This window comes from Colossoma macropomum, unplaced genomic scaffold (assembly GCF_904425465.1).
Source record: "Colossoma macropomum unplaced genomic scaffold, Colossoma_macropomum, whole genome shotgun sequence".
Taxonomy (NCBI): Eukaryota; Metazoa; Chordata; class Actinopteri; order Characiformes; family Serrasalmidae; genus Colossoma; species Colossoma macropomum.
The window spans coordinates 17,799,110-17,824,143 of NW_023494786.1; the positions used below are offsets into that span (position 1 = coordinate 17,799,110).

The 25,034-nt window shown below is 42.9% G+C and overlaps 1 protein-coding gene across 2 annotated transcripts; it reads left to right on the top strand.

Moving 5' to 3' along the window:
- The first annotated feature begins 188 nt into the window (after window positions 1–188).
- On the top strand, window positions 189–24,617 carry git1 (G protein-coupled receptor kinase interacting ArfGAP 1). 2 transcript variants are annotated; one of them, XM_036562894.1, is made up of 21 exons: window positions 189–708; window positions 4,555–4,688; window positions 4,785–4,897; window positions 5,896–6,001; window positions 6,267–6,353; window positions 7,096–7,226; window positions 9,394–9,488; window positions 9,577–9,619; window positions 10,243–10,269; window positions 10,750–10,798; window positions 11,215–11,287; window positions 11,971–12,068; window positions 13,522–13,633; window positions 13,757–13,884; window positions 15,160–15,312; window positions 16,067–16,357; window positions 17,809–17,889; window positions 18,043–18,119; window positions 18,518–18,688; window positions 19,724–19,787; window positions 21,346–24,617. In XM_036562894.1, the coding sequence occupies exons 1-21, from the start codon at window positions 657–659 to the stop codon at window positions 21,559–21,561; spliced, it is 2,301 nt and encodes a 766-aa protein (XP_036418787.1). In that variant the 5' UTR covers window positions 189–656; the 3' UTR covers window positions 21,562–24,617. The 2 variants fall into 2 exon arrangements, with proteins under 2 accessions (XP_036418787.1, XP_036418794.1); XM_036562901.1 differs by lacking the exons at window positions 10,243–10,269; window positions 16,067–16,357.
- Window positions 24,618–25,034: the final 417 nt, after the last annotated feature.

The following is a 25,034-nucleotide window of genomic DNA, read 5'->3' on the forward strand; positions in this document are numbered from 1 at the left end:
GTTACTGCAGCAAAGTGGGATAAACTCCCTACTAATACCCTTGATTACAGAAGAAACGTTGCATTAGCAGATTTGACATATAGTGCAGCAGATGCATCCTGTAAGTTGTTAGTGGTGGTCAAAGTCATGCACAGCTATGTGTTCTGCCCTCCCTGCTACCCCACCATGTACTGACACTAGGGGCGAGAGAGTAGGACGTCAGAGGGAGACAGTATGCAGCCTGCCACAGCCTACAAATGTGTGGGGGATGCTGGATGTAAATAAAACGTTGTTTCCATGTTTTTTTCTTCTTACACGCTCGGCTCTGGATATGGGGCTTGGGTAAAATAGGCTAATGCGTACATATAGTATACAAGAGAAACGTTCAAAATTATACAGCCTAAGAAAGTGAACGAACTCTCATTCAAACGGTAAGACTGAGTTTTCGTGATATTTCACAAAACCTAAACTCCTTGCTCTGAAAGCAGCAAAAAAAAAACCGGAGCGAGAAGAAGGGTGAGGACCGGGAGCGCTGGAAAGCTCTTCGCCGGCTTCCGGACATTCAGGGGCGGCATCAAAGCTGCAGTCGTCGCTAAACTGGACCGCCGAACATCGTCGTTATTGGATTGGAATATCTGCGTTATCTCGTGAGGGCTGGTCGTGTATTTTTGTTTATCATGTCCAGGAAAGTCCAAAGAAGCGAGGTGTGTGCCGACTGCAGTGCGCCAGGTACGTTGAAATTTATGGATCAAGGCGTTGTTGAGATCTAACATTGTCTAAGTGACTGAAGCGAGCTGGCGCTGGGAGGAGAAACACGGCAGAGCCGCTGGGCCAAAACACTACAGAGAAACGGCCTGCAAACATCGGCCAGAAAGTTACCAGGGCTATAATATCAGTTTACAAAGCAAATGTTATACATTCGTCAACATTACATAATTTATACGGCGCTTAGACAAAGTATTTATTGAAAACTCTGCCTGTGGCTGACTCCGGTAGAGCTGAGTTAGCTAACCTACAGGCTAATGTAATGGCGAGTTTTAGCCCTGCTTGTTGTTAGCAACCAAGCTAGCCACGCAATATTAGCTACTATCCACCCTTTCCCCATGTACTACATGTGAGATAAATCAGGGAAATTGTGCTTTAACGGACTAGATATGTGTCCATATAGTATGTACATTTGTCCACATAAAAATGAGATGAGGGTTTATTTTCCAACTAACTGACCATCCAGCTGAACGCGATTTATGCTTGCTAGCTTAGCTAACACTAACGTTACCTCTGTTGCGTATCTGGCTCCATTACCTACGGCAAATGAGCCTGTTTAAATCGTTTATGCGCTTTAAAATTACTAGCAGGAAAAATGTGATGTATGATTGCATATTAGGCTGTATAAACCTGTTTGATATTAACACGCGTTGGTGACGTAGCGAGTGGTCAGTTAAGGTGGGCTAACCCTAGCTGTACAGCTAAGTCGCTAACCTAGCTAGCATTAGTCTTGCTGAAAAACTGCAGCCACTTAGCTCGACAGCTAGCTGTCAAGGCACTGCCTTTAACTCAGGTAGGTGACCAGATCCTGCCTTGATCGTTGAAAGGCCCAGTTGTGACTCTCAATTAAATGACTTATTAGTTATATTATTTTACTGGCGGAGAAGTATATCTCACTAGTGCCAAATAGTCCCTGCTGAAGTCTTATTAGTCAGTTAGCTACCCTTAGCACAAAACTTGTCTACAAGTTATCATAACTCAGCTGGCTAATTTTAACGTAAAACGTTAACATTGGCCTAGTAGGCGTAGCAAAAATATAACGTATTAAAAGCCATTTTCACCTTACACGATATGCAGGACGATATTTAATTTTTGAGATAAACACCATCACTGACACGTTAAAAAATACTATCAAAGTCTATGAACCCAGTGGTTTTCATTTAGCTACAGTTTCACATGAAGTACTGAATCAAATACAATGAAACAGACCTAATTATGTACTAATTAAGTACTGGTAATGTAATTTATCACAGTAACGATAAATATCTTCATATTTCCCACCCCAGTGGGCTACTTTACTTTGTTCTCATTTAAGTTAAATGGCATTGTGTACGAGTCTGAAAAAAATAAATTAAGAAATTCATATCCAATAGTGATCATACTGACTGTGTGATAGAGCTGTATGTTTATAATTTATTTTTCATTTATTATGCACAAAAGATCATCCATGAGTTCCCTGAGAATTCAATGCAAGTGGGTCACATTGCAACAAACTCCTTTGCTGTGGAAGTTAGCAGTTACTGAGAAAGTCCATCTCCTTTTTTGATTTCCATTTTCACCACCTAAAATCAGTGGTTTGTTAAGCTGTCACCACGTCTTTGATACAGCATCCTTTGATGATAGGCAGGTTAGCCAGCCGTGTTGTTAAGAGGATCGGTGGAGGTTTGGCCTTGGTCTTGCTTGTGGAGTTCCTGTCTGCCCCATGGGGAAGAAGGGGCAGTATGGCAGCTGCTGTCGTACCCACAGCTGCTCTCTTTCCAGGAATGTGTCTCTGTCTTTCTCTCCCTCTTCTCTCATCTCTCAGCATTTCCCTGCACCATCCCATCTACTGATTTATGGTCCCTGAGCTTCTACCTGCAGTCTTCTGCTAGCATGGTGCAGTTACCTGCGTTCATTGTCAGCCCTAGGCGGACGGCTGTGTCCACATCATCTTTCCCCGCCTACGTTGGGTCTGAGCTGGCGGTGTGTAGGCTCCAGATTGAGTCTGTTACTGCCCTGCTGTTACTGCCTGCAACACTGCAGCTCTCTGGCTGCTGCTGAGGAGTGTGTAATTGTCACGTTTGACATGCCAGAGGAATGCAGATAATAGTGTGGTGTAAAGTGGTGCTGAGTGTGTCAGCTGGTGAGAAGCGGATGATTGTTGTGCTGTGGTGTGGATGTGAAGGGATGACTTTAAAGCTGCATATTGTGTAGTGTCAATGGGTTTTTGAGATTCATATGGCTGTAAAAAACTGCATAACATTATTTGTGCTGTAGCTGTGTGAATGTGACCATTTACGTGAAATTATGTTAGGTGACAGGCACACAGGTGGAGAGTGGTTAAGGCTAAAGATGGTGGAAAGTCGTGGAGCTGGAGATCTCTGTGCGTTTGTGTATTGACTGTCACGCGTAGTCGTATCTCATGTAGTTCCGTCTCCCTGAAAGTTGGCTAATTCAGGCACTGATGGAAAGACTGTAATCAGTTAATATCCTTAGTTACTGTTTGTGTCAATATTTAGATTTTTTTAGTACAGTGCGGAAGGTTGTTCCTCCGAAAACAGTGCAGTACAGTAGGGGTGGGTACAGACAAAAATGAACCAGTAGTGTGACTTTTAAATGCTGTCAGAAATTATGAATGCAAAGTTGTTGTTTTTTTTAATTCAACATTTTCACAAACTGCATTAAATCCAGTTAAACAGGCTTAATGATGCTTTATGTAATGGTCCATACAATTGGTCACTGTTCTTAAAGTGCTGACAATATCCACAATATGCTCAGAAAAGCAGATTGTAAAGTAATTCATTTATTTCGATAATGATGTCACCCCTACACATTTTCCCATGTTTAATTAGAATTTTCACACACGTTGGTGTTTGTGGAGAACCTCAACCACATATCAGACTATTGAAAATGTAAAGAACCAGGGCTTTTTTCATGTGGTTGATTGATTTCTTGGAGAAAGCTTTTTGATTATGCTTATGTGAGGTGGCTCAGTTAATATGTATTTATGTTTTTGAATATTCTTAAAGAAACTTGACCACATCCTAAATTTATCATACATAATATCTCAATTTTCCCTGGTTTGCTTTCTTTTTATCCTGTAGTTTCCATTTCAGTAATTATGCAATTAATGCTAGTTTTATTTCCATTTATTTGTAGGCTACGTAGATTACCATGTGCCTTAGGGAGCTGATTCAAGAGCTGATCCACTGAACTACTGAAAACAAATAGCTGCCTATTGAAGCCCAGAACATTACAACCACTGTATTATTTAGTTCACTGGTGTCCTCATTGAGGATATTTGCCAGGAGTAAAGGGCTGCAGTATGTTGGTGTAATTTTAGAGAAGTCCTAGAGGCTTGTACTAGCCAGCAGTGCGGTTCTGTCACTCTGTGCTTGGTCATTTTACTGTTCACCTGAGCATAACCTTCACCCTGACTGCACCACTCTCCTGGCAGCTTTTGCCTCATTTGCCACCTCAGAGACCAGGATTTGTGGGGACATACTCACCTGGGGACAGGGTGTTGCCTCGGATAACCTGATAGAAATATAAACCGCTTTCACTACAGTTATGAGACCTATTTCAGAAAAGGATTTATAGCACAGTGACATGGCTTACTTGACAAAAACAGTACATTGTGTTTTTTTTGTTTTCTTCTTTTTTGGGTCATATTAGTCATTCAGTGAATTCTTTAATTATGTGACGCTCAGACTCTCCCTTGTGTTTGATCATTTTGTCTATTCGAAAAACGCCTGGTGTTCTGTGAGCTGATTTTGAGTGATGGAGTGTGTTCAGAAGGGATTCTCAGTGTGCTTTGCGCTGTGTTGGCAGATCCTGGCTGGAGCAGTATAAACCGGGGTGTGCTGATCTGTGATGAGTGCTGTTCTGTGCACCGGAGCCTGGGACGCCACATCTCCATCGTCAAGCATCTGCGCCACAGCGGCTGGCCTCCTTCCTTACTACAGGTACTTTGCATACAGAGCCACTGCCCCACGGAGCAAGGCCCTATTAACCCAGAAAGGATAAATATCAGATCATACTTTTGTTTGACTATGTTTTAGATGGTCCAGACTCTGGCCAGTAATGGTGCTAATTCAATTTGGGAGCACTCCCTACTGGACCCTGCACAGGTTCAAAGCGGTCGCAGGAAACCTAACCCACAAGATAAAGTGCAGTAAGTATACATGAGCAGAGATTAATGTCCCTTCACTGTGACACATGCTAAATGCTGAGATCAAAGGTCAGTGCAACTTTCAGAGGGTTTAGTCATATCTGACTCTTAATTCAGTTGAAAAGGCATAGTCCCCCTATCCTACGATGTTACTCATGGTCTCCCTCAGGGGTCAGTATTAGACAGTAACAAAGTTGTCACCAAAGCCTTTTAAAGTAACTTTTTAAATATCATCTTATAATTAAATCCCATATAAACACCGGCAGCTTTTTAACACCTTACTACCAAAAATATTTTACCACAAGAAGCACTGTAAGAACTGCACCAGAGTTTCTGATCCTGTCAGATATGTTTTGGCTCCCAGTCTTACTTACAGAACTGATGACGAGATTCTCCTTCTTACCTATTAATCTATACATGATCTTGCTCTTGTTTAAATTGCTGATAGTCTTCCAGACAGCGCTGCTTCCTGCTCACAGTGCTTGTCCACGCTTGTCTTCTGTTGTCTATTCCTCTACTGTAGGAAACCATGTCTATAGCCATATTGCCCCTCATACGTTGCTCTGAATCTATGACAGTAAAAATCCACCCTGCATATCCAGTCATATTTTTTAATTTGCATAGTGCTTTGTACAATTTTTCATACGTTATCATATTTTATGCATCTCTGAGTAACCAAATTTGAAGCGCTCTGTCACTGGAAAATTTCTGTAAGAAAACAAAGGAAATAGAGATTCATGCAACAGAATGAGTCATCCTTTATCTACTGGCATCAGATAATTGTCAATTAAGACAATGTGATTTAAGTACAGGCATATTCATGGAAAAAATCCTGATATGTCCTTCTGAAGTAGCTACTTTAATCTGAGTTCAGACTGCCATGTTAGTGCATGTTTTTTTGTTTTATTCTTAATTGACAGGATTATTGGCTAGTCATTGCCTGCTCTATTAATTTATTCAGTTCTGATGATGTTTGTCTTATTTTTGTCCTCTCCTTGCAGCCCCACCAAGTCTGAGTTCATTCGTGCCAAGTATCAGATGCTAGCCTTTGTCCACAAGCTGCCCTGCCGTGATGACGATGGAGTCACCACCAAGGACCTCAGCAAGGTGAGGCAGCTCCAAAAGGTCAGCTTAGCCTGAGGAGAGACAGAGCCTCTCTCCCTTCTGTGCTCTGCTCCCTACAGAGGAATTGAACAGGCGGGCCCTCTAGGAGGGCTCTTATCGCCCTTAATGATGCCCTGCTTGTGAATAATGGAGCCCGCCTCAGCACTGTTGAGCAACCTTAATGAGAAGATTCACAGAAGAGCTTGCTCTCTCTCTCTCTCTCTCTCTCTCTCTCTCTTTCTCTCTCTCTCTCTCTCTCTCTCAACAGCAACTGCATTCGAGTGTGCGGACAGGGAGTCTGGAGACATGTCTGCGGCTACTGTCTCTCGGAGCTCAGGCCAACTTCTTTCACCCTGTGAGTCTCCTGTCCTTCCAACACTGTTGTCGAGTGCATTTGTGTTAATAAGACCTTACTGATTGGAAGTGGCTAATGGCTAATGCTTGATCTGCTGTTTGTCAAATTATCCAGTTACTCCTTCTAATTAGTGAATTGAACTACTTTAAGATGCATCCATTGCTGATGTGGGCATTTAGTTGCACACACACAGCTTGTGTAATCTCCATAGAATTGCCAATTGAATGCAAGCCCTGTATGAGCCTATGGTCACCATGGCAGAATGTTGGTTAGAGGGGTGAAAAGGCCTCCAGCATTGGGATGAGGAGCAGTGGAACAGTAACCTTTGGAGTGATGGAGCTCCATCCCACATCTTTGAGTTGAGTCGGAGTGGAGTTTGTGATCTAGAACTAATCGTCCAACATCAGCATCTGACATCACGAATGCTCTTGTGGCTGAAAGCAATCAAATCCTCTTGGCAGTGCACCAACATCTAGTGTAAAATATTCCTAGAAATAGTGAAGATTGTTACTGCAGCAAAGGGCTATGGGCAAACTCTCTGTTAATAGAATTGATTTTGGAAGAAATGTTTTATTTTGCTTATATCTTCTCCTGTAGGTTATTACTTTGTAGGCCTAGCCTGGTGACATTTAACATCTGCGCACTATTGGTATCCAGAGTCTGAGAGTGCTTTCCCAGAATGTCATGGCTGCTGCGTGTGGAGGCATGACTCTCTGTCCTCTTTCTGTCTCTCTGACTGCAGGAGAAGGGCACCACCCCACTGCATGTGGCAGCTAAGGCTGGACAAGTCCTGCAGGCCGAACTGCTTGTGGTTTATGGAGCTGACCCTGGAGCACCAGACATCAATGGCCGCACACCCATGGACTATGCTAGGTATAGACACACACATACACTCCATCACTGGGTTCTGGGCAGACACTGTCAGTTCCTCGTTGTCTTGGCCAAGACCGGTGATCCTCTTTTTTGGTAGTATTTATAGATAAATGGAACAATAGAATGGAGAGCAGTTACAGATAAATGGAGAGATAGAGGGAGAAAACAGAGATAGATAGATACATATTTTATTTATCCAAAGTGGAATTTGCTTAGCACTGTAACAGACACTATTTTATGCCAACACTCAAGCAGCACTAATAATCTCAGAGCAGAACCACTTTAGGCATAAACTTGAATGGGTGATCATATTAGAGCTTTAATTGGGCCTGAAATTTTGGTCTGAGCCTGAGCCAGCCCAACAAATGGCATCATGTTTTGAGTCCTTACCTGTCGCCAGGAGAGGGCGCACTTCTGAGTTTTTCTACATGAATAGAGGGAGGGGACCACGAGTAAGATGAGTCTTTAACAACGGCTGGAACGCGGAGTTATACATTCCCTGTTTGAGTGGAGCGACCAGCGATCTGTTCTCCTGTGACCGAGTGTGAGTGAGGAGGTCACTGGTGTAACTGTACTGTCCTACAGCGAACTCACCTCTTTCCTAACATCCTAACCAGCTTTAGCAGCGTTAAATCACAATCACAATCCTCACAACTACAGCACTGTTACAGCGCTCAGTCATATTTAAGTATTAGTGCATTCCCAAGCAGCGAAAGTGAAAGAAAGAAGTGGGTTCATGTAAATTACAGCCCTGATTTAAACGAAAGTAAACTGAGGAAGCTGTGAGGCCTTGGAGAGCGGGAGAGCGCTAGCTTTCCAGGCTAGCTGTTTTTAGCAGCTGGCTAACTTGAAGCAGCGCTCCGTCACTCCACAACACGGAGAATTGATGATACTGTAGATCAAACACGACACAAAAGCACCGCTTTCAGTTTAAACGTACCTAAAAGGAGGACTCTGTTTGTCTGGTGTTGATATTTTGCGGTTCACCACTTAAACTACTACGATAGTATAGAGAAATCCGGTCGTCGCTAGCTGGTGTCTGAATACTGTGATGTCATTTGTAGCGGGGTAGCCGAGCACTCGGCACCAGCTAAAAATAATCTGTTTTCTTTCTTAAATTATGACTATTACAAAATAGCCATGCTTTTCCAGCTGGTAAAAACAGCTCACCAGACACTTTCTCCCACTCTCCCATGACAGAGTTGTGAAATGTTCCACTGTTTGGTGAGTGTTTGTCGTGTTCCAACCATAAAGGATAGTTTAAACAGCAGTTAACCACCCAGGAGCAAAAATCAGCCTTCAAACTTGAAAGAAATAACAATTTGACATTTATCGCGGTATGTATCGATATCGAACGATATGAATTTTGTTTATCGTGATAACATTTTTGGCCATATCGCCCAGCTCTACACCCACCCCTACATCATACCACCAGTTACTGTGTAGTGAAAATAATAGCTGTCATTAGATCATGGATAAATAAACTCTAAAACAATATGTTAAAAAAATAATCAGATGCCCCAAAATTAAATTCAGATCCCACTTTAACAGATTTATTCATCAAGCATTGCTTTTGAAGAGCAACCCAAACGTTTTTTAGGCTGGATAAACATAACATACTCTGCTGCTTTCACACTGATACAGGGAGATGTTCACTTCACCTCTTTAGTCCTCAAACTTTATATGTTTACATAGAACATGTTACATATACCGTTGAACATAAAACATAAAAAATAATTTTGGCCAAGCAAATTAAACTCCTGGTGGCTACACTAAACTGTTCTTGAATCAGTTTGCTGTGTTATTTCCTGTGCATCCAAGCATGGGCCTTGTGGACCTCAGTGCTAAATTCTGTCAACACAAATGCATGACTCCAGAGTGTCAGGTTAAAACTGGTTTAATATAATGACATAGAAAGGAAGAATAAAGCAAGCAGTAAACCTAAAGCAGGGGAGGTGGAGGGTAAAAGGCTGTGACAACCTCAATATGAAATGTAAACCCGACCCGAGCCCTACACGTATTTGGAAAATGACGTCCGAACATGGCGTGAGGAGTTGGGTCCTGTCTGGTTCAGACGTATATTTCAAGCTCTAGGTCATACGTGTATATGTTGGAGTGCAGACAGAGTGAGCCTCATGGTATTTATTCTTGTGCATTTGGTACTCAGGCAAGCAGGCCAGGTGGAGTTGGCTGAGCGCTTGGTGGAATGTCAGTATGAGCTCACAGACAGACTGGCCTTCTACTTGTGTGGCCGACGCCCAGGTGAGTTGACATCCCTTACTCTAGCTAGTACAGACTGAACCCGTACAAGGATGATCGCTAGTAATCTCTTATCTCATTTATTCTGCAGATCACAAGAACGGACATTATATCATCCCTCAGATGGCTGACAGGTGCGAATAAACTGTGTGCAGGAAGGGGCTTTTATTTATGTATACATGAATAGTATGTGTCTATGTATAGTTAGAGTGATTCAGTTACATTGTAGTGTTAAAAAAAAAAACTGCACAATGTGTTCTACTCGATGTTCTTCATAGCCTTCTCACAGCAGACACGAGACGCTGAGCTGCCTTGGCAGTGGGTGTATTAGAGTGTATTGGCCAGCAGGTTGCGCCGTGTCGTTAGTCAGTGTGCATTAGGGCTGAAGGTCCACAGGCTCCTGCACTAATGCAGACTGGCTGTTAGACTCTCTACTGCTGAGAGAAAGCCATCTGACAGTCAAACTTAACTGACCTGAACTGCAGGAGTGTTGATATGGGGTCTATCCATCTGTCTCTCTCTCTCTCTCTCTCTCTCTCTCTCTCTCTCTCTCTCTCTCTCTCTCTCTCCATCCTCTCTCACACACTCACACATATGCACACACACACACTCTCACTCTCTCACTCGCTCTCTCACTCACACTCTCCCTCTCTCTACCTGTCTGTCTGATCTCTGTATATATGTCTCTGTTTCTCTCTGGCTGTCTTGCTCACTCGTTCTCTGTTCTCTCCATCTTTGCTGCGCTTTATGGAGACAGAGCTCGCCCTAAGTGCCCGACGCAGAGGTATCTCACCTTCTTCTCATTCCCCTCTCCATAACCTCTTATCTTTCTTCTCTTTCTTCTTCATTTTCCTTTATCCTGGTGCCAGACTCTGGAAAAACGAGACAGGTAAACAGAGCACAGGTCTGAGTTGAGTGAAAGCTGAACAGACTGTGCCTGTTAGATGGCTAGTGATCACAGATGTGCAACTTTGCCTTAAAATAAATAGGCATTTCAGTTCTATGGATAGAGTTTAGGTGCGTGCTAAAATTCAGGCAGTAGACATTTGGGAAAACTTTAAGTAAATTCGACTGACCAGTGCTGCTCTACTACCCATCTCGTTTTCTTCCTGACCTGACACCTCACCTGCCTTGATGCCAAGCTCCATCCATCCACCCTCAACCTTTCTCTTACTCTCTCTCCCCTTCTCTCTCCTCATCTTTCTCTGTCTGTACGTTTCCGGCGTCCTTTTACTCCTGTGTCTGTGTCTTTGTCTCTGTGTAGCCTGGACCTGTCTGAACTGGCCAAGGCCGCCAAGAAGAAGCTACAAGCGGTGAGTGTTTAGGATGCAGGTGAGAGAGCTGGACTCTCCGCCACGACCATCCAGAGATTAACATTGGCCCATAGTGGCCCTTAAACGGTTTAATGTCTGTTGGAGGCGTTAGTGCACCCTAATGGTAGATTTGTCACTTAAATAGCACTGTTTAGTTAAATATTCAGTAAGTATACCCTTTTAGAATTAGTTCCTTGTCTCTGGTCTTTATTTACTGCTTCATTTGGCTTGCAGTGCTTTTGTTGGGCTTTTCCCAAATTCCTCCCATGTGTGGTCCTGATGTCTGTGCATACCACTCTCCTGTTTTCTGCCTACCTCTGTGCTTGTGGATGGCCTCGGCACTCACTGTGCACTTCACTCTGGCGTCCTCTGAATTTCAATGCCATGTATTGATATTTTGTTTGTGTGACACGCAGCTCAATAATCGCTTGTTCGAGGAGCTGGCCATGGATGTGTATGATGAGGTGGACCGCAGGGAGAACGATGCTGGTAAGATTATCCTTTTTTCTGTTTTCTGTCTGTCTCTCTACGTCTCACTCTCTCTCCCCGCCTTCTGCAGCTGTGGTATGAGTGTGAAGTGTGGGTTTGCTTCTAGTAGCTTAGTCCTTGGAGACTGATTGCTTAGTGTTGTATAAACACTGACTATAGAAGGGCACTGACCAAGCAGTCCGACTGCAGGGAAGGGAGGGACGCAGAAGGGGAGAGAGAGAACGAGAGAGAAAGGGAGAGTGAGTGAGCTGGTGAAGGAGTGCCTTAGGAAGTCTCTCCTCCTCCTCCTCCTCCTTCTTCTCGCCCTGTCTCTTTCTTTCTCTCCTTCCTCCTCTGCGAAGCAGGAGCTGTAACATGCTGAGTCTCTGCAGGTAAGCAGGGTTGGGTAGGAGGCAGAGGGTTGTGCACACAGAGGCAGGGGAGGGGCAGGCAGCCTGTTATTTTTTGTGTGTTCTCTATGGAAATAAGTGTTCTTTTAAATGTGGCTCATCTCTGTAGAACTCGACGTGTGTGGGTGTTTGAGTGGGTGATAAAATGACCTTGCTTTTCATACTGCACCACACTTTTTTTTTTCCTGATCTTTCTCTGTGATTCTCTCTCTCTCTCTCTCTCTCTCTCTCTCTCTCTCTCTCTCTCTCTCTCTCTCTCTCTCTCTCTCTGTCCCCCCTCTCTCTCTCTCACAGTGTGGCTAACAACTCAGAACCACAGCACGCTTGTTACAGAGAGGAGCGCAGTCCCTTTCCTGCCTGTTAACCCTGAATACTCAGCCACTCGCAACCAGGTAACAGACATGTATATCATCACTGGGGAAGGAAATCTCCTAACACCATCTGAAAACACAGTTGCCGTTTATGTTGAGTGAACATTTAGAATGAATGGACCAATACAAATGGTTTAAAATTACAAGAATTTTGTTAATGCATTAACATACATTAAGGTTTAGAATGTTTTTCCTTTTGTAACGTTATTATTTTCAAGACATGAGGTTCTATGACTGTCTATGACTTGTGAAAATGCTAGCTGCCCTTTACATTGCATTAATAAATAATATTTTACATTTTATAAAAAATGAATCAACAGAAATTTGGAAATGCAAAACCTTTCAGTTTTACATCAAGGCTGTATTAAGAACTTTTTTTCCCACTGTAAAGTTACTATTTCTCCTGTGACCCTTCCTTATAAAGTATTTGGAAATCCTTGTTTGTATTAGGACATTGACAATATGTAGCAACACTTGGCTCATTCCTTGCCAAGACTGTGCAAGTAAGCATCCAGCTGGCTGTGGGGGCTAGTAGGAGTGATATGGCAGTGTGCGGTCGAGGCTGCAGCCCAGACCCAGATGTGAGCGATGTAGCCTGACGCAGGCAGTGAGGAGGAACAGCCTGTATGCAGTAGGGATTTGAGGAAGAGCCCAGCAGGGAGAACAGAAGGGCAGAGCTGGCATGATGATGTCTGGGCTGCGGCGGGGTGGATGAAAGCACAAAGTCTAAAAATAGAGAGTCTGTGGCTTTGCGACGGCTGAGGACCGGTACTGGGCAATGCACAGCGGGAGAGGAGGAGAGGAAAAGACAGAAATGTTTTCCAGTTGTTTGAAGGCTATGGACATTCTTTGCCTCACTGTTTCCACTGAGAGCCTTCCATGACACTTTGTCTCTCGCTCCCATTCACCCGTTACACTGTGGCCTTAAACAGATTTTTATAGACTGCCGTGGGTCTGCTTGTTTCCCAAGAGGTGATTGACCAATCGAAGCATTTCCTGCTTGCTATGTAGTTATTATAACCGCCTGTGTGACAAAGGATGGGCTTCACACAAAACGCACATAAACTGACACAAGTATAGTAGACAGTGCCACGTCAACAGTTTACAATATTGTTTAAAGTCAGTTTGTGTTTTTAGATGTTTTTTCCAGCCTGTTGGGAAACAAACTTATCAGTGCATATCTCAGTGTTTTGGGCTGTGTTCAGTGTTCAGCTTGTGTTCAAGCTATCCAATTGGAACTGAGGCAGATAGCCTGCATCAGGTATAGTGAGCGCAGTAAAGACAGCAACAGACATAGCCTGTTTAGTTCCAGGGTATAAGGAGTTGGGAAACAGTAATATAAAACGATTTTTAGCTGTTTGTTTGTTTTTTTGTACATAAAACCACACAAATACCGTGTGAATAAAATCGTACAATTCGAAGGAACAAGTTCAAAAAAATTGAGGATATGGGCTCCAAAATGTTTGTCTCCTAGGGTCGACAGAAGTTGGCGCGCTTTAATGCACGGGAGTTCGCTACGCTCATTATTGACATCCTCAGTGACGCCAAGCGACGGCAGCAAGGCAAAGGCCTGACAAGTCCCACTGGTGAGAGAACCTACATTCTTCTTTCATAGCCTGAGATTACATACCTCTGCTTAAGGACAGAGTAGGGCTGAGAAAAAGTGTAGTTGCTGGCTATGTGTGTGCTAACATTGCTGAATGTTTCAGAGCCTCTGGATGTGGGTCAGCCAGACGATGATCAGCATGATTATGACAGCGTAGCTTCTGACGAGGACACGGACAGTGAGCTGACCACGCAGAACAACACCAACGCCCAGCGCAACAACCGCGCCAAGGTCAGCTCCTCTGCCTTTGTGGGGGCAGTTATCAAGCAGCTCTGCTGCAGCATACACATTTATTTTGAGTCTGGGTGAGCCTGTGTAGGACAAGTTCCACTTTACTGCTTTAAACTATGGTGGTTCAGCTACTATGGTGTATAGAACAGCAGGCAGTTGTGTCACAGCTCCCAGCCTGTCCCAGCATGCATTGCGGAGAAATGGGCGGCCCTGCCCCATACTTGTGGAATGACATCAGCACTTATTCGGAGCTCCAATGTGTGGGCCATTGTTCTGCAGCTGGAAAGAGGAAGCTGTGTCTGAGCACGCTCCATCCACATACAGGAAGTGCCCTGGCTGAGCCAAAGTTGCGCTGTGTGCTTTTGATCCTGTGCTGTGTACTCAAATATATGGTACTATCAGATCCAAATTTATGCTAGTGCTGTTAAAATTTTAGAACTAAGCATATCGGGACTGAATTTCTTCTCACTTGAATTTCTTTTCACAAAATTCATTACTTGATTCGATATGATAATGTGTTGATGACTGGATACATTTTTCGATACTGCACAAATAAGGAGTGCCTGAAATGCGCCTTATGTTAATGTGTTTCTGTTTTCAATTAATTTGTGGATGAAACGTTATAAAAGCATAATAATGGAACAAAATTGAATAGTCTATCTGCAAGGTAATATGTTAGCCCAAAGCTAAAACACTAGCAACAAGCTAACATGCTAGTCATGATACAGTGATTTGATAATCTGATACATTTCAGTGCTGTATTGTTACATACCTGTTTTACGATTGTCTGATGTGTTCCTTTTTTATGATCTGCAGTAATTAGAGTTATTTACTGTGCAATATAAAGGGAAGTTTATTACACAGCAGCACAGTGCAAAGTGATTTATTAACAAAAAAAATTTAAAAAGCATATTTTTTATTAGAAAATATTAGTAGCAATTGGCATGAATTCTTTATAGGCCTTAAGCTTGTGCTCCTATTATTTCTTCTCTCCTTTGAATTTCTGGATTTTTTTCAGAAATCATTTTTATCATGTAAAATATTAATGTGGAATATTTTTGGAAAAATGGGAATAACAATTAGAGGATGTCGTCTTATATATTCTTATCCAAAAGGGAGATGCTTGTTTTTACTATCAAGCACTTGCTGGTAAAGTCATATTCTATATTGGTCTCAGTGCTTCTAATTAGTCTGTTTGAACCTTGTGACATTGAGATGCCCTGATTGATTGGTTTTATTTTTATAATGTTTTTTTGTTGGCTGTTCTCCAATCAGAGCATGGACTCGTCTGACTTGTCAGATGGACCCATCACACTGCAGGAGTATCTGGAGGTGAAGAAAGCCCTGGCCTCCTCCGAGGCTAAAGTCCAGCAGCTCATGAAGGTCAACAACAACCTGAGTGAAGAGCTGAGGAGGCTTCAGAAAGAGGTACGGAACCAAAGATGAAGGAGATTGTGGAAGATTACAGAACATGTCTTAACCTGGTCACCTCGTAAGGGCAATGTTTTAAGTGCATAGGGACTTAAATTTAGACATTTCTGTTAGTAATTGGTGTGTTGGAAAACATGGATAATTTTAAACCTAAGGCTTCTGAGGGCGGGCTGTAATGCTTTAGCTTTGTTCTTCTTTCTTGATGAGATTGGTGTGTTTATGCCAAGGATGTAATTTGCTGTGATGACTCTCTTGATATAAGTTAATACATTTTTAGTGCAAACATGGGAATATAAGACAGGAAAAACAATCATATTTTCATTGCCTGTTTCAATGTAGACATAAATGTTTTAGAGTTCATTCAATCACTTTAATTTGGTCAGTATGTTTTATTGAGGTCTTTGTCACTACCTGTTTGTTCTTTGAGTGTCCCCATATACTTGGTCAGTCTCTCTCATGCACGCACGCATATATACACACACACACACACACACTGCAAGATGTTGCAGGCCCACCCTTCACCTAGACAAGTACAAGATGGTGCAGAATGCAGTATATGTGTTTATCCCTCCCTGAGAATGACTCCTGTCCTTGCTCAGACTCCCCTCATTTTATCAGTATGACAGTTTACTCCCTGCATGATGCAGCTCTTACCTGTATACCACTCGCCAACCCTTGTATTGGAATGACTCCTTCTGTTTCTGTATTTGTGTGAATGTGACTCCCGCTGATGCCCCTTCGTCCCCTGTAGATCTCGCGGATGCAGACGGAGAACACGGCGTTGCGGGGGGCCCAGGTTGGGGTGCCGGGGGCTCTGGGTGGGGGCGGCGGTGTGCCACTCTGGCCCGGTGGGGTGAGGGGAGTGGCAGGGGGAGGCGGAGGAACGGTCTGTGGGGATTTGGGCCTGGCCCCGCCCTCCTCAGCCCCGCTCCGCAGGGACAGGCAGGCCTTCTCTATGTACGAGCCTGGAGCAGCCGCCCCCAAAGCCCTCGCCCCAGCGCTGGACTCCCTAACCGACCACCTGCAGCCCCTTGGCCCCAGCGTAAGTGTGTGAGCGCTAGCGGCCGGCCTGATCCCTTGCACTCTGACCTTTTGTAACCTCTGTGTTCCTTTTCACCCTTCCTCCGTCTCCCTCTGCAGACCTGCACCAGCAGTGACACGCTTTTTCTGCCTTGGCAGTCCCTGCTTTAAACCTGTGTTTTTGTGTTCACCATTGACTCTAACTCACTACTGCACACTGCTCTTTACTGCCACCTCATGGCCATACATCAGCACAATCTGCACTTCCTTGACTGGGTAATACTCCAATTACTCCAAATAACACACACCTTTGAAAAGAATCACATCACCATGGTCAGGAGCATGAACTGCTGCTTTTTTGGAGGTGTATACAAGTTTAGAGGTCAAGTGATGGCATCCCTGCCTTTATGAGTTATGGTTTATGTGCCAAGAGAGGCTGTCTTTTTCAGATGAGCTTGTCTTGTGCTTAGCTGCTGTTTGAGCTAGCTGGGAATGTAGGCAATAACTGGTTTATGGAATGTTCAGGTGCCTGATTGACTGATCAGTAGACTGATTAGTGAGAGTGGCTTGAACTGAATGTACTGTCTCTTTTTATTTTTGTTTTTTTCCTCTCCACTGTTACCTTTAGGACCCAGGTCACCACTGCAGGACACAAATGGTGGATTAGCGTCTGAAGAAAAAAATAGCGCTTGTATATATTTGACTCGCCACCGCACGAGCCCTGAGCAGGCACTTACCTGAGACATGATGCTCGGGTTGTTCGTCTCACAATTACTATCCCCGTAATCCAGATCATTTCTGCTTCCAGCGCAAAATGCAGAAAGCACATTGAGATGTTAATTCCTGATGTGGCAAAACACACAGTAATATTTAATAGAGTATGTAAATGATGTATCTATGCAACAAGATCATGCTTTCTGTAGGTAGAGCAAGGTAATGGGCAGCCCTGTGGTTTGATGCTTACTTACAAGTTGTGTCTTCAGATTCAGTATAAGTTAGTATAATTGCAGAGTAAAGATTTGCACACAAAGGTTGAAGGACTTGCATGTTTAATGTAGAGAATTAGCCAATTTCTGATGTGTTTAATGTAATTTGTAGATGTAAATACATTAAACAATCTATTTGTAGATTTATTTCAAGTCTATTCCCACTGCAGACTTGCTTCTACTGTTCTGAACATTTCTAGGTTTTCCTGTTTAAAATTTCCTTACTATCTTCCTGAAAGCTGCCTGTATTATCCTTCTGACTTCTACATTTAACAAAAAAATTCTGATATTTTTTTTGTCTCTGCTTCCTTGACTTGCTATATAGTGCAACAAACTGACCATGCACTTGAATCACTGCAGAGCTGTTCTCTGCAGAAACATCTCTTGAGGTCTCCTTTCTATTTTCTGCTTGGTGGATGTCTTCCCTGTTTGGGTTTTTCTGTTTTCTGACTAAGCCTTGTTCTGTGTTACTTATGCTCTCCCTCAGGTGCGTAAAGGGTCTCCTGCAGGCCCCACACCCTATGGAGGACCACACCTGTCAGCCTCCATGGAGGTGGGGCGATATATGGTGAGTCAGGCAAGGACAGGGGGCAGGCTGATAGGTTCATGACTTGAAATATCTGCATTCAAGTGAATGGAGTAGTTCAGAGAAATTTCAAGGGATAATTTTCAGTAATTATTCAGTGAAACCAAGCAATGTGTACTTCTGTCTCTTCTCTAGGCTCCTAAGACAGAAAAACATGGTAGTGGCACTGACAGTGACTATGATAATACTCAAACATATGACACCTCACTTGGGTAAGTGTTTACTTCAGACCATTGCAAGTAAAAGCTTAAGATTTTGGTGCCTAAAGTTGGCTTTTTTTTAATTGTGCACCAGCATCATGAAACCTGCATGTCTAAATTATCACATACTTTCCCTTAAGCCATGTTATGTAATCTCAAACAATCTTGCCTGTGTGGTTTCTGATACTGTATAGCATACTGCTGTGTATAAAAGTGGACAAAAGTATGTTGCATAGCACAATTTAGTCTGTACATTTGTCCATATTCGTAAATAAAAGCATATAATACAGAACTATTCATTTAAAAATAGTTGAGTTACAAACGTCATACCTTTTATCAATACAACCTAATTGAGTTCAAGCGATATGACTTCTATTCCTCGACTCTTGTTTTATTCTGTTGGTGTGCAGCGTCGGCCGTAGCAGTGAGGAGGACAGCCGAGGGGAGGTGGAGGAGAGTGGTGATGGTGGGGAGCCAGACCCCACGCTGCCATGCACGGAGGATGTCATCCTGAAGACTGAGCAAGTCACCAAGAACATCCAGGAGCTGCTTAGAGCAGCACAGGAGTTCAAACATGATAGGTAAGAGCTTCATATTACCACAGCTTAGCATAGCTTTGCAAATACATTGTTCTGTTACACTGTATATGAACCCACTTTAGTGCATTGTCATGAAATGATGGTATAGTTTATTTGTGTGGCCTATAGATTGCAAGAAAATGCACACCGTAGCCTAATTTTCCAGATTATGAACCAAGTCAAATAGGCTACGTTTACACAGCAGGTAAAAGTGGCCCAAGTCCGATCTTTTTCCTCATATGTGACACAGATGTGTCATTAGTGTGGCAGTGTGAACAGCAAAAAACGCATTGAATCTGACATTTTCAATTCCGATTTGAGACGCTTTCATACATGGTACTGGAATCCGATACCTGTCCGATCTTCGGCAATGCGACTCAGTCTGAACAGCCAGATCGGAATTCATGCGACTTTTACGTCAATCCAACTCAACATTCGTCATATCTTTACGCTGCTGAGACTCGTAAACATTTAGGCTGATGTTTCTGTACCAAAACATTAGAAGAGACTCATCAAACCGCTCCGTGTTTCGAACGGTTTCGAACGAAATGGCCAAACGCGGCCGGAGGAGGCCGAGGCTGCAGCGTCAGAACGGTTTAAAGAATCCGAGGACACCAACCAAAGAAGTGGCTGTGGCCGAATAACGTGCCCTTTTTACGGTGAACTGAAACACATTGTGGGTGATGAGTCCAGTTGTCAGTCATTGGAACTTTAAAATTGCTCCTGTGATGCTGACAAAGACGAAACTGAAAGCTCCGGGAGCGACTGGCGTTCGTTGGCTGTCATGATTGTTTACCCTTGGATGAGCTGCCACATGAAGCATTGTTCTTTTGCACATGCGGGTCGGTTTAGGAGCTGATCTGTTCAGACTGATGTTGCATACAGGTCACATTTAAAAGATAATGTGAACAGCCTAACAAAAAAAATCGAATTTGGTGAGAAAATCAAATTTGGGCCACTTTTACCTGCTGTGTAAACGTAGCCATAATGTCATTTAGCTTGTACATTCTCTAATGCAGCCTCTCACTCTGGTTATAGTTTTGTGCCATGCTCAGAGAAGATTCATTCAGCTGTGACAGAAATGGCCTCTCTTTTTCCTAAGGTAAGTCCGCCACCTTCTTGCTGCCCCTTTTAGCTTTTTCTTTTGGTGGTTGAGATCTGCCTTGTGTTCCAGTTCTGGAAAAGAAAGTCTCTCTCAGGCCTCTCTTTCACACTTGGCCTCAGGGGAATCCCTGCCACCATCTTGAAGCACATTTCGATTTTTGAAAGGGTCGAGTCATGTTTGCACTGACAGCCCCTTGAACTTTTGATTTTGCCTTATTATCTTCCGGCGTACGGTCACCCTCTTCAGCTACAGAAGATACAGCATTTCAGCAGACACTAAATAGCAATGGGTGATCTTCTTTTGCTGTCTGTGCTTGCTGGTTGTAAATTATTTCAGCAAATCAGTTTCTTTAAGTTAAAGTAAAGGTAACGTAATCTTTGCCGCACACTGATGGCAGACTGGTCTGCTAGTTAACTGAATGTAGCTTGGCTGCTACCAACTTTAGCATGCAAACTGTTAGGACAACACTCTGTCCCGTCTCCATGTTTGTAAGTGTTCAAGGAGGTTAATTTGTTCCATTTTTAAACTTGCCACAGCTCACACTACATTCTACTGTCTGAGCACTCAAGTTACATATCACTGTACAAAGAAAACCAAGTATGTCCAAAATTGTAACTTTACAGAAGAAGCAAAACATTTTTCACTTTCAATGTAAGTCAGTGTAAAGAAATTTTATTCTACATGAATTTGGAGCATTTGTATTGGTCCAATCATGAAATTTAATTTAATAACACACAATATAAAGGACATCTGGTATGTGTAAATAAGTTAGACAAGTAGAAGTCCAAAAAAAAAATAGATGTTTTCTTTGGACAGTGAGGATACTACATGGCCAAAAGTATGTGGGCACTCCTTCTAATGAATAGGTTTTGCTATTTCAGGCAAACCCATTGATAACGGGTACATAAAATTAATCATTCCATCTCTATAGACAAAAAATGACAATAGAATGGCTCATAATAAAGAGCTCAGTGGCTTTCAATGTAGCACTGTTATAGGATGTCACTTTTTATGCAAGTCAGTTCATCAAAAGTTTGCCTCAGTCAACTGTAACAGCTGTCATTGTCTGGAACAACAGCTCAGCCATGAAGCAGTGGACTGGAGCTGTGTAGAACACACCAGCATTGAATTCTGGAACAGAAATGTGTTCTCTGGAGTGATGAATTGTGTCTCACCATATGGCTGTCCGCATTTGGGTTTGGGCAAAGCCAAGAGAATGCTACCTGTCTGAATGCATAGTGCCAACTGTTAAGTTTAGTGGAGGGAAAAAAATGGTCTGGAACCATTTTTCATGGATGGGTTTTCAGGGCTGGGTCACTTAGTTCCAGTGAAGGGAAATCTTAATGCATTGCTATCACTCTTTGCAGAAAAGGTTATATATAATACCAGAAAAGAGATGAGAAGATGCACATATTCAAGTGTCAACATGCTTTAGCAATGGCGTGTGTGTATGACACTGTATGAGGTTTTGGAGGCAGAAAGGAAGGTCATCAAAAAAAAAAAAAAATTGAATTGGAGGTTGAACTCTGTCTCTGTCTCTCTGCTTCATCCACAGAGGCCAGCGTTGGATGCTGTCCGCTCCTCTCTGAGGCTGCTGGGGGCCAGTGCCTCTCGACTACAGGTAGAGTGTCGCAAGGCGGCGCCCTCTGAGCCGTCGGCCAGCACAGTGGACTACCAGCTCCTCACACAGCAGGTCATCCAGTGCGCCTATGATATTGCCAAGGCCGCCAAACAACTGGTCACCATCACAACCCGTGAGAAGAAGCAGTGACCCACTGTGTGAGCAGGGCACATGCTTTACTGAGAGATGGGCAGGGGGACGCACTACAGAAACGGGACAGGAACGGGCATGTTGGTGGTGAAGGAAAGGACTAGAAACAAACGGAGCTGCTGAAGTTAAGAATGAAACAAATGATGGAAGGAGGAAGCATATGGATGTTGAATGTTGAGAATGATGAAAGTGAAAAGGAAATGAATGAAAAGGAAAGAAAATATTGCGAGTGATGAAAAGACAATGAAAGAAGGGAAGCTACAAGCAGCTATCACCACCAAAATGGAGAGAGGGTGGCTTCGTGGGAGACTTTTTTCGGAACGGCAAATCATCTCACTCCTCTGGCTCTTCTGTTATCGGGTTTTTCTCTACCCGAACCCTTCACTCAAGTTTTACTTTCTCTTTTTTTCTGTCTCTTTCTTTCACACACACACACACACACACACACACACCACACACACACACACACTCGTACGCGCACACACACATACATACACACACACACACACACTTTCTTTCACATGTACAAACACACAGTTCAGTGCTTGTGGCCTTTTACTATACTCACTGCGGCTCTTCTGGTTCATGTTCACATATACATTCTCTTTTAACACTACACAAACACACACACACACACTCACTCCCAGCCTTGTTCCAGAGAACCAGACCACCGCCCCTAGCACCACTGTGTGTTTGTTTGTGTGTTGTCTTTATCTCTCTGTTTTGCTGTCATTGTTTTTATTTTTCTCTTAATCTCTCTCCTTCCTCAATCCATTTTTATTTTTGAATGCCACTTCACTGGCCTGTACCTCTCGGGACAAATGCTCAGACTTAAAAAAAGAAAACACTGGAATTATTGTAATGATTATGACTATAGTTTTGTATTAATGTAATGATTATCATTGTCATTGATGGATTCTTCTGACATTTGTTAAATATGTATTATTATTATTTTTTGGTTAATTTTTTTTTGTTTTTTTGGTTATTATTTCACTTTTTGTTATTTCATTTATCACGTGGTCAAGAAAAAAAGGGGAGCGTTCTTGAATGGGACACTCAGATCTTACAGTATTGGGTGTGTTCACAAACCTGTGAAAAGATCCCCCTGATCTTACCGGACACGCCTGTACTCTAGGGAACATGTTTGGATCACTATGTGTCACTATGTGTACAACTCTCTTGCATTCATCATAGCCAAACGAGAATGACGAGTGTGAGAACACTGTAGCGATGACCTTACCCTTTTGAGCACAAAGGCAGTGGTCAGCGTTGACCCAGACGGCTGTGTACACTGATGTCGGAAGGTAAAGTCAGCTCTCATCCTGATGAGGAGACAGATCTATTCATCTCATCACTATTCCTCCATTGTGGGCTCATTTCGCTACATTCTCTGCCTGCACCTTTCAGTTTAGCAACAAGGAGCTCCGCTCTGGTGGGACGGTTCTCTCTCCAGCTCTTCCATCGTACTTTATTTGAGAGTATCAAGTCGGCTTCTTTAGTGGTGTAGTGCGTTAGGGAACTTTGATGTGAGACCTTATTTCCTGGACCAGATTTGTTTTTCTGAGAATATCAGATTTTTATGTAGTATGCTTCATGCCTCTTTTATTGGAAAGCATGTGTACTGTCAATGTAACAAGACCCTTATGTTATATAAGCTACATGGAAGTGAATGTTGGTGGTAGAAGACCGCCATCAACTTTCTCCTCCCAGGCACTTCAGCAGGTTACGGTAATGGGGAAAAAAAAAGACAGCTGTGCTGTATAAACCTCTCCCTCAGTTGATCCAGGAGCAATGAAGCCAGTGTGGGTGAGACTGTAGGCAGCAGCAGGGGACTGTGGGTTACTGCTGAATGGCTCTTAGCACGACGCAGTCATTTCAGCTGAGAAGTACTTCTCATGATGTTTGTGGGGATGGTGAACTGGAGCTTTCAAAGCGCAAACACACTAAGCACTACTTAATCTAAACACTATGTTCATCATCCTGAGGCTTAATTTAGACAGCCATGTAAGTTATTCACACAGGCCTGTCTGATGCTTACTTTAACACAAAAAAATGAGTTTCTATCTGGACCACATTCACATTTCAGCAGGTGATCGCATAGTGATGGTGTCTGAACAGAGGTGGAATTGTTTTACCTTGTCCAGATGCAGCCTGCATGACATCAGCTTCACTCAAATACTGTCAATTTATTTTCAGTGTTACACGGTTAGTTTTGTATGTTTCCTTTGCCACTATATAAGCCTTAAAAGTTCTTCGGTTGCAATTTTGCTTACGTTGTTTCTTACATTGTCTAAGATCCCATGTGAATTTCAACCAGTACATGCACTTGCCTTTTTGTGTTTGGGGAATGGGATGATGCATTTCCCTTAAAATGTGTCAAAAAAGATTGTCGGAGAGAATCTGTCATCATTGCCTTTGCACATCTGCCAGACTGATTCTTTGTAGCATCTGTTGTTTTGATAGTTGCCATCTCTTTTATCCTCTTTGACCTCTCTGGGTAGCACACATAGAACAGAGTTATTGAGTATGTGTCACGCAGATCGGTAATGTTATACGGTGGTTCTTGGGAGTTGTTTATTTTTGTGACAGTAGTTAGATATTGGGAGAACCCAGGAGGTTAGCACCAAACTGGGAGAAGAGATGGGGATGTGTGTGTTGGGAAAGCGGGAGCCTTTGCACACACTGACTGCATGATTTATCCAGCACAATGTTGGGCTCCTTTGGTGTAAACTGTAGAAATGTAATGTCTGCCTTTGTCCCACGCAGCCTCATGCCATCATGCAGTCAATGCACACATGAACAAAGCCTTCACATGCACGCAGACGTGCGTGCACTCGAGCGAGCATCCACATCCTACTTTTGCGTAGTCTCTTCTTCGGTTCAGTCCAGCCCACTGCACTGTACTCATAATGACTGTTCTGAGATTGCTGATGGGAGAAATTCTTTTAGAGTTAACTGTATAAAATAAAGAAATAAACAACTAAGCAAAAACAAATCATAATAGAAACTCGTAAGCTGTACATTTGTAATAAAGACAAAAAATGTTAATTGTCCTACAAGAATGCTTATTTTTTATTTGTGTATTTTGACATCACATAGGCGGTTATCTGTGTATATAATGTGGGGTAGGTATGTGTGTGGTTTTCTTTTTAAGTTAACAGATTTTGTCAATAAGGTGTTTGGGTGTTCAAGAACTGTTTAACAATGCATATTAATACATTATTTTCCACACGCCAGCTAAACAAAACTATATATTTGAATATACAGACTCTTTGTACTGCATAGAAACAATTTTCTCTTGAACACAATCCTCTGGATTGTATAAACATACCTTTATACTGTATGTACACAGCCAGTATTTGCCAGGATGGTGGTATCTCAGAAGATGGAGCGTAGATCACCTTACCAAGATGTATGCCAACTGCCCACAGTTGGGGAGAGATGAAAAGATATTGTGAAAAGGTAACCATTGA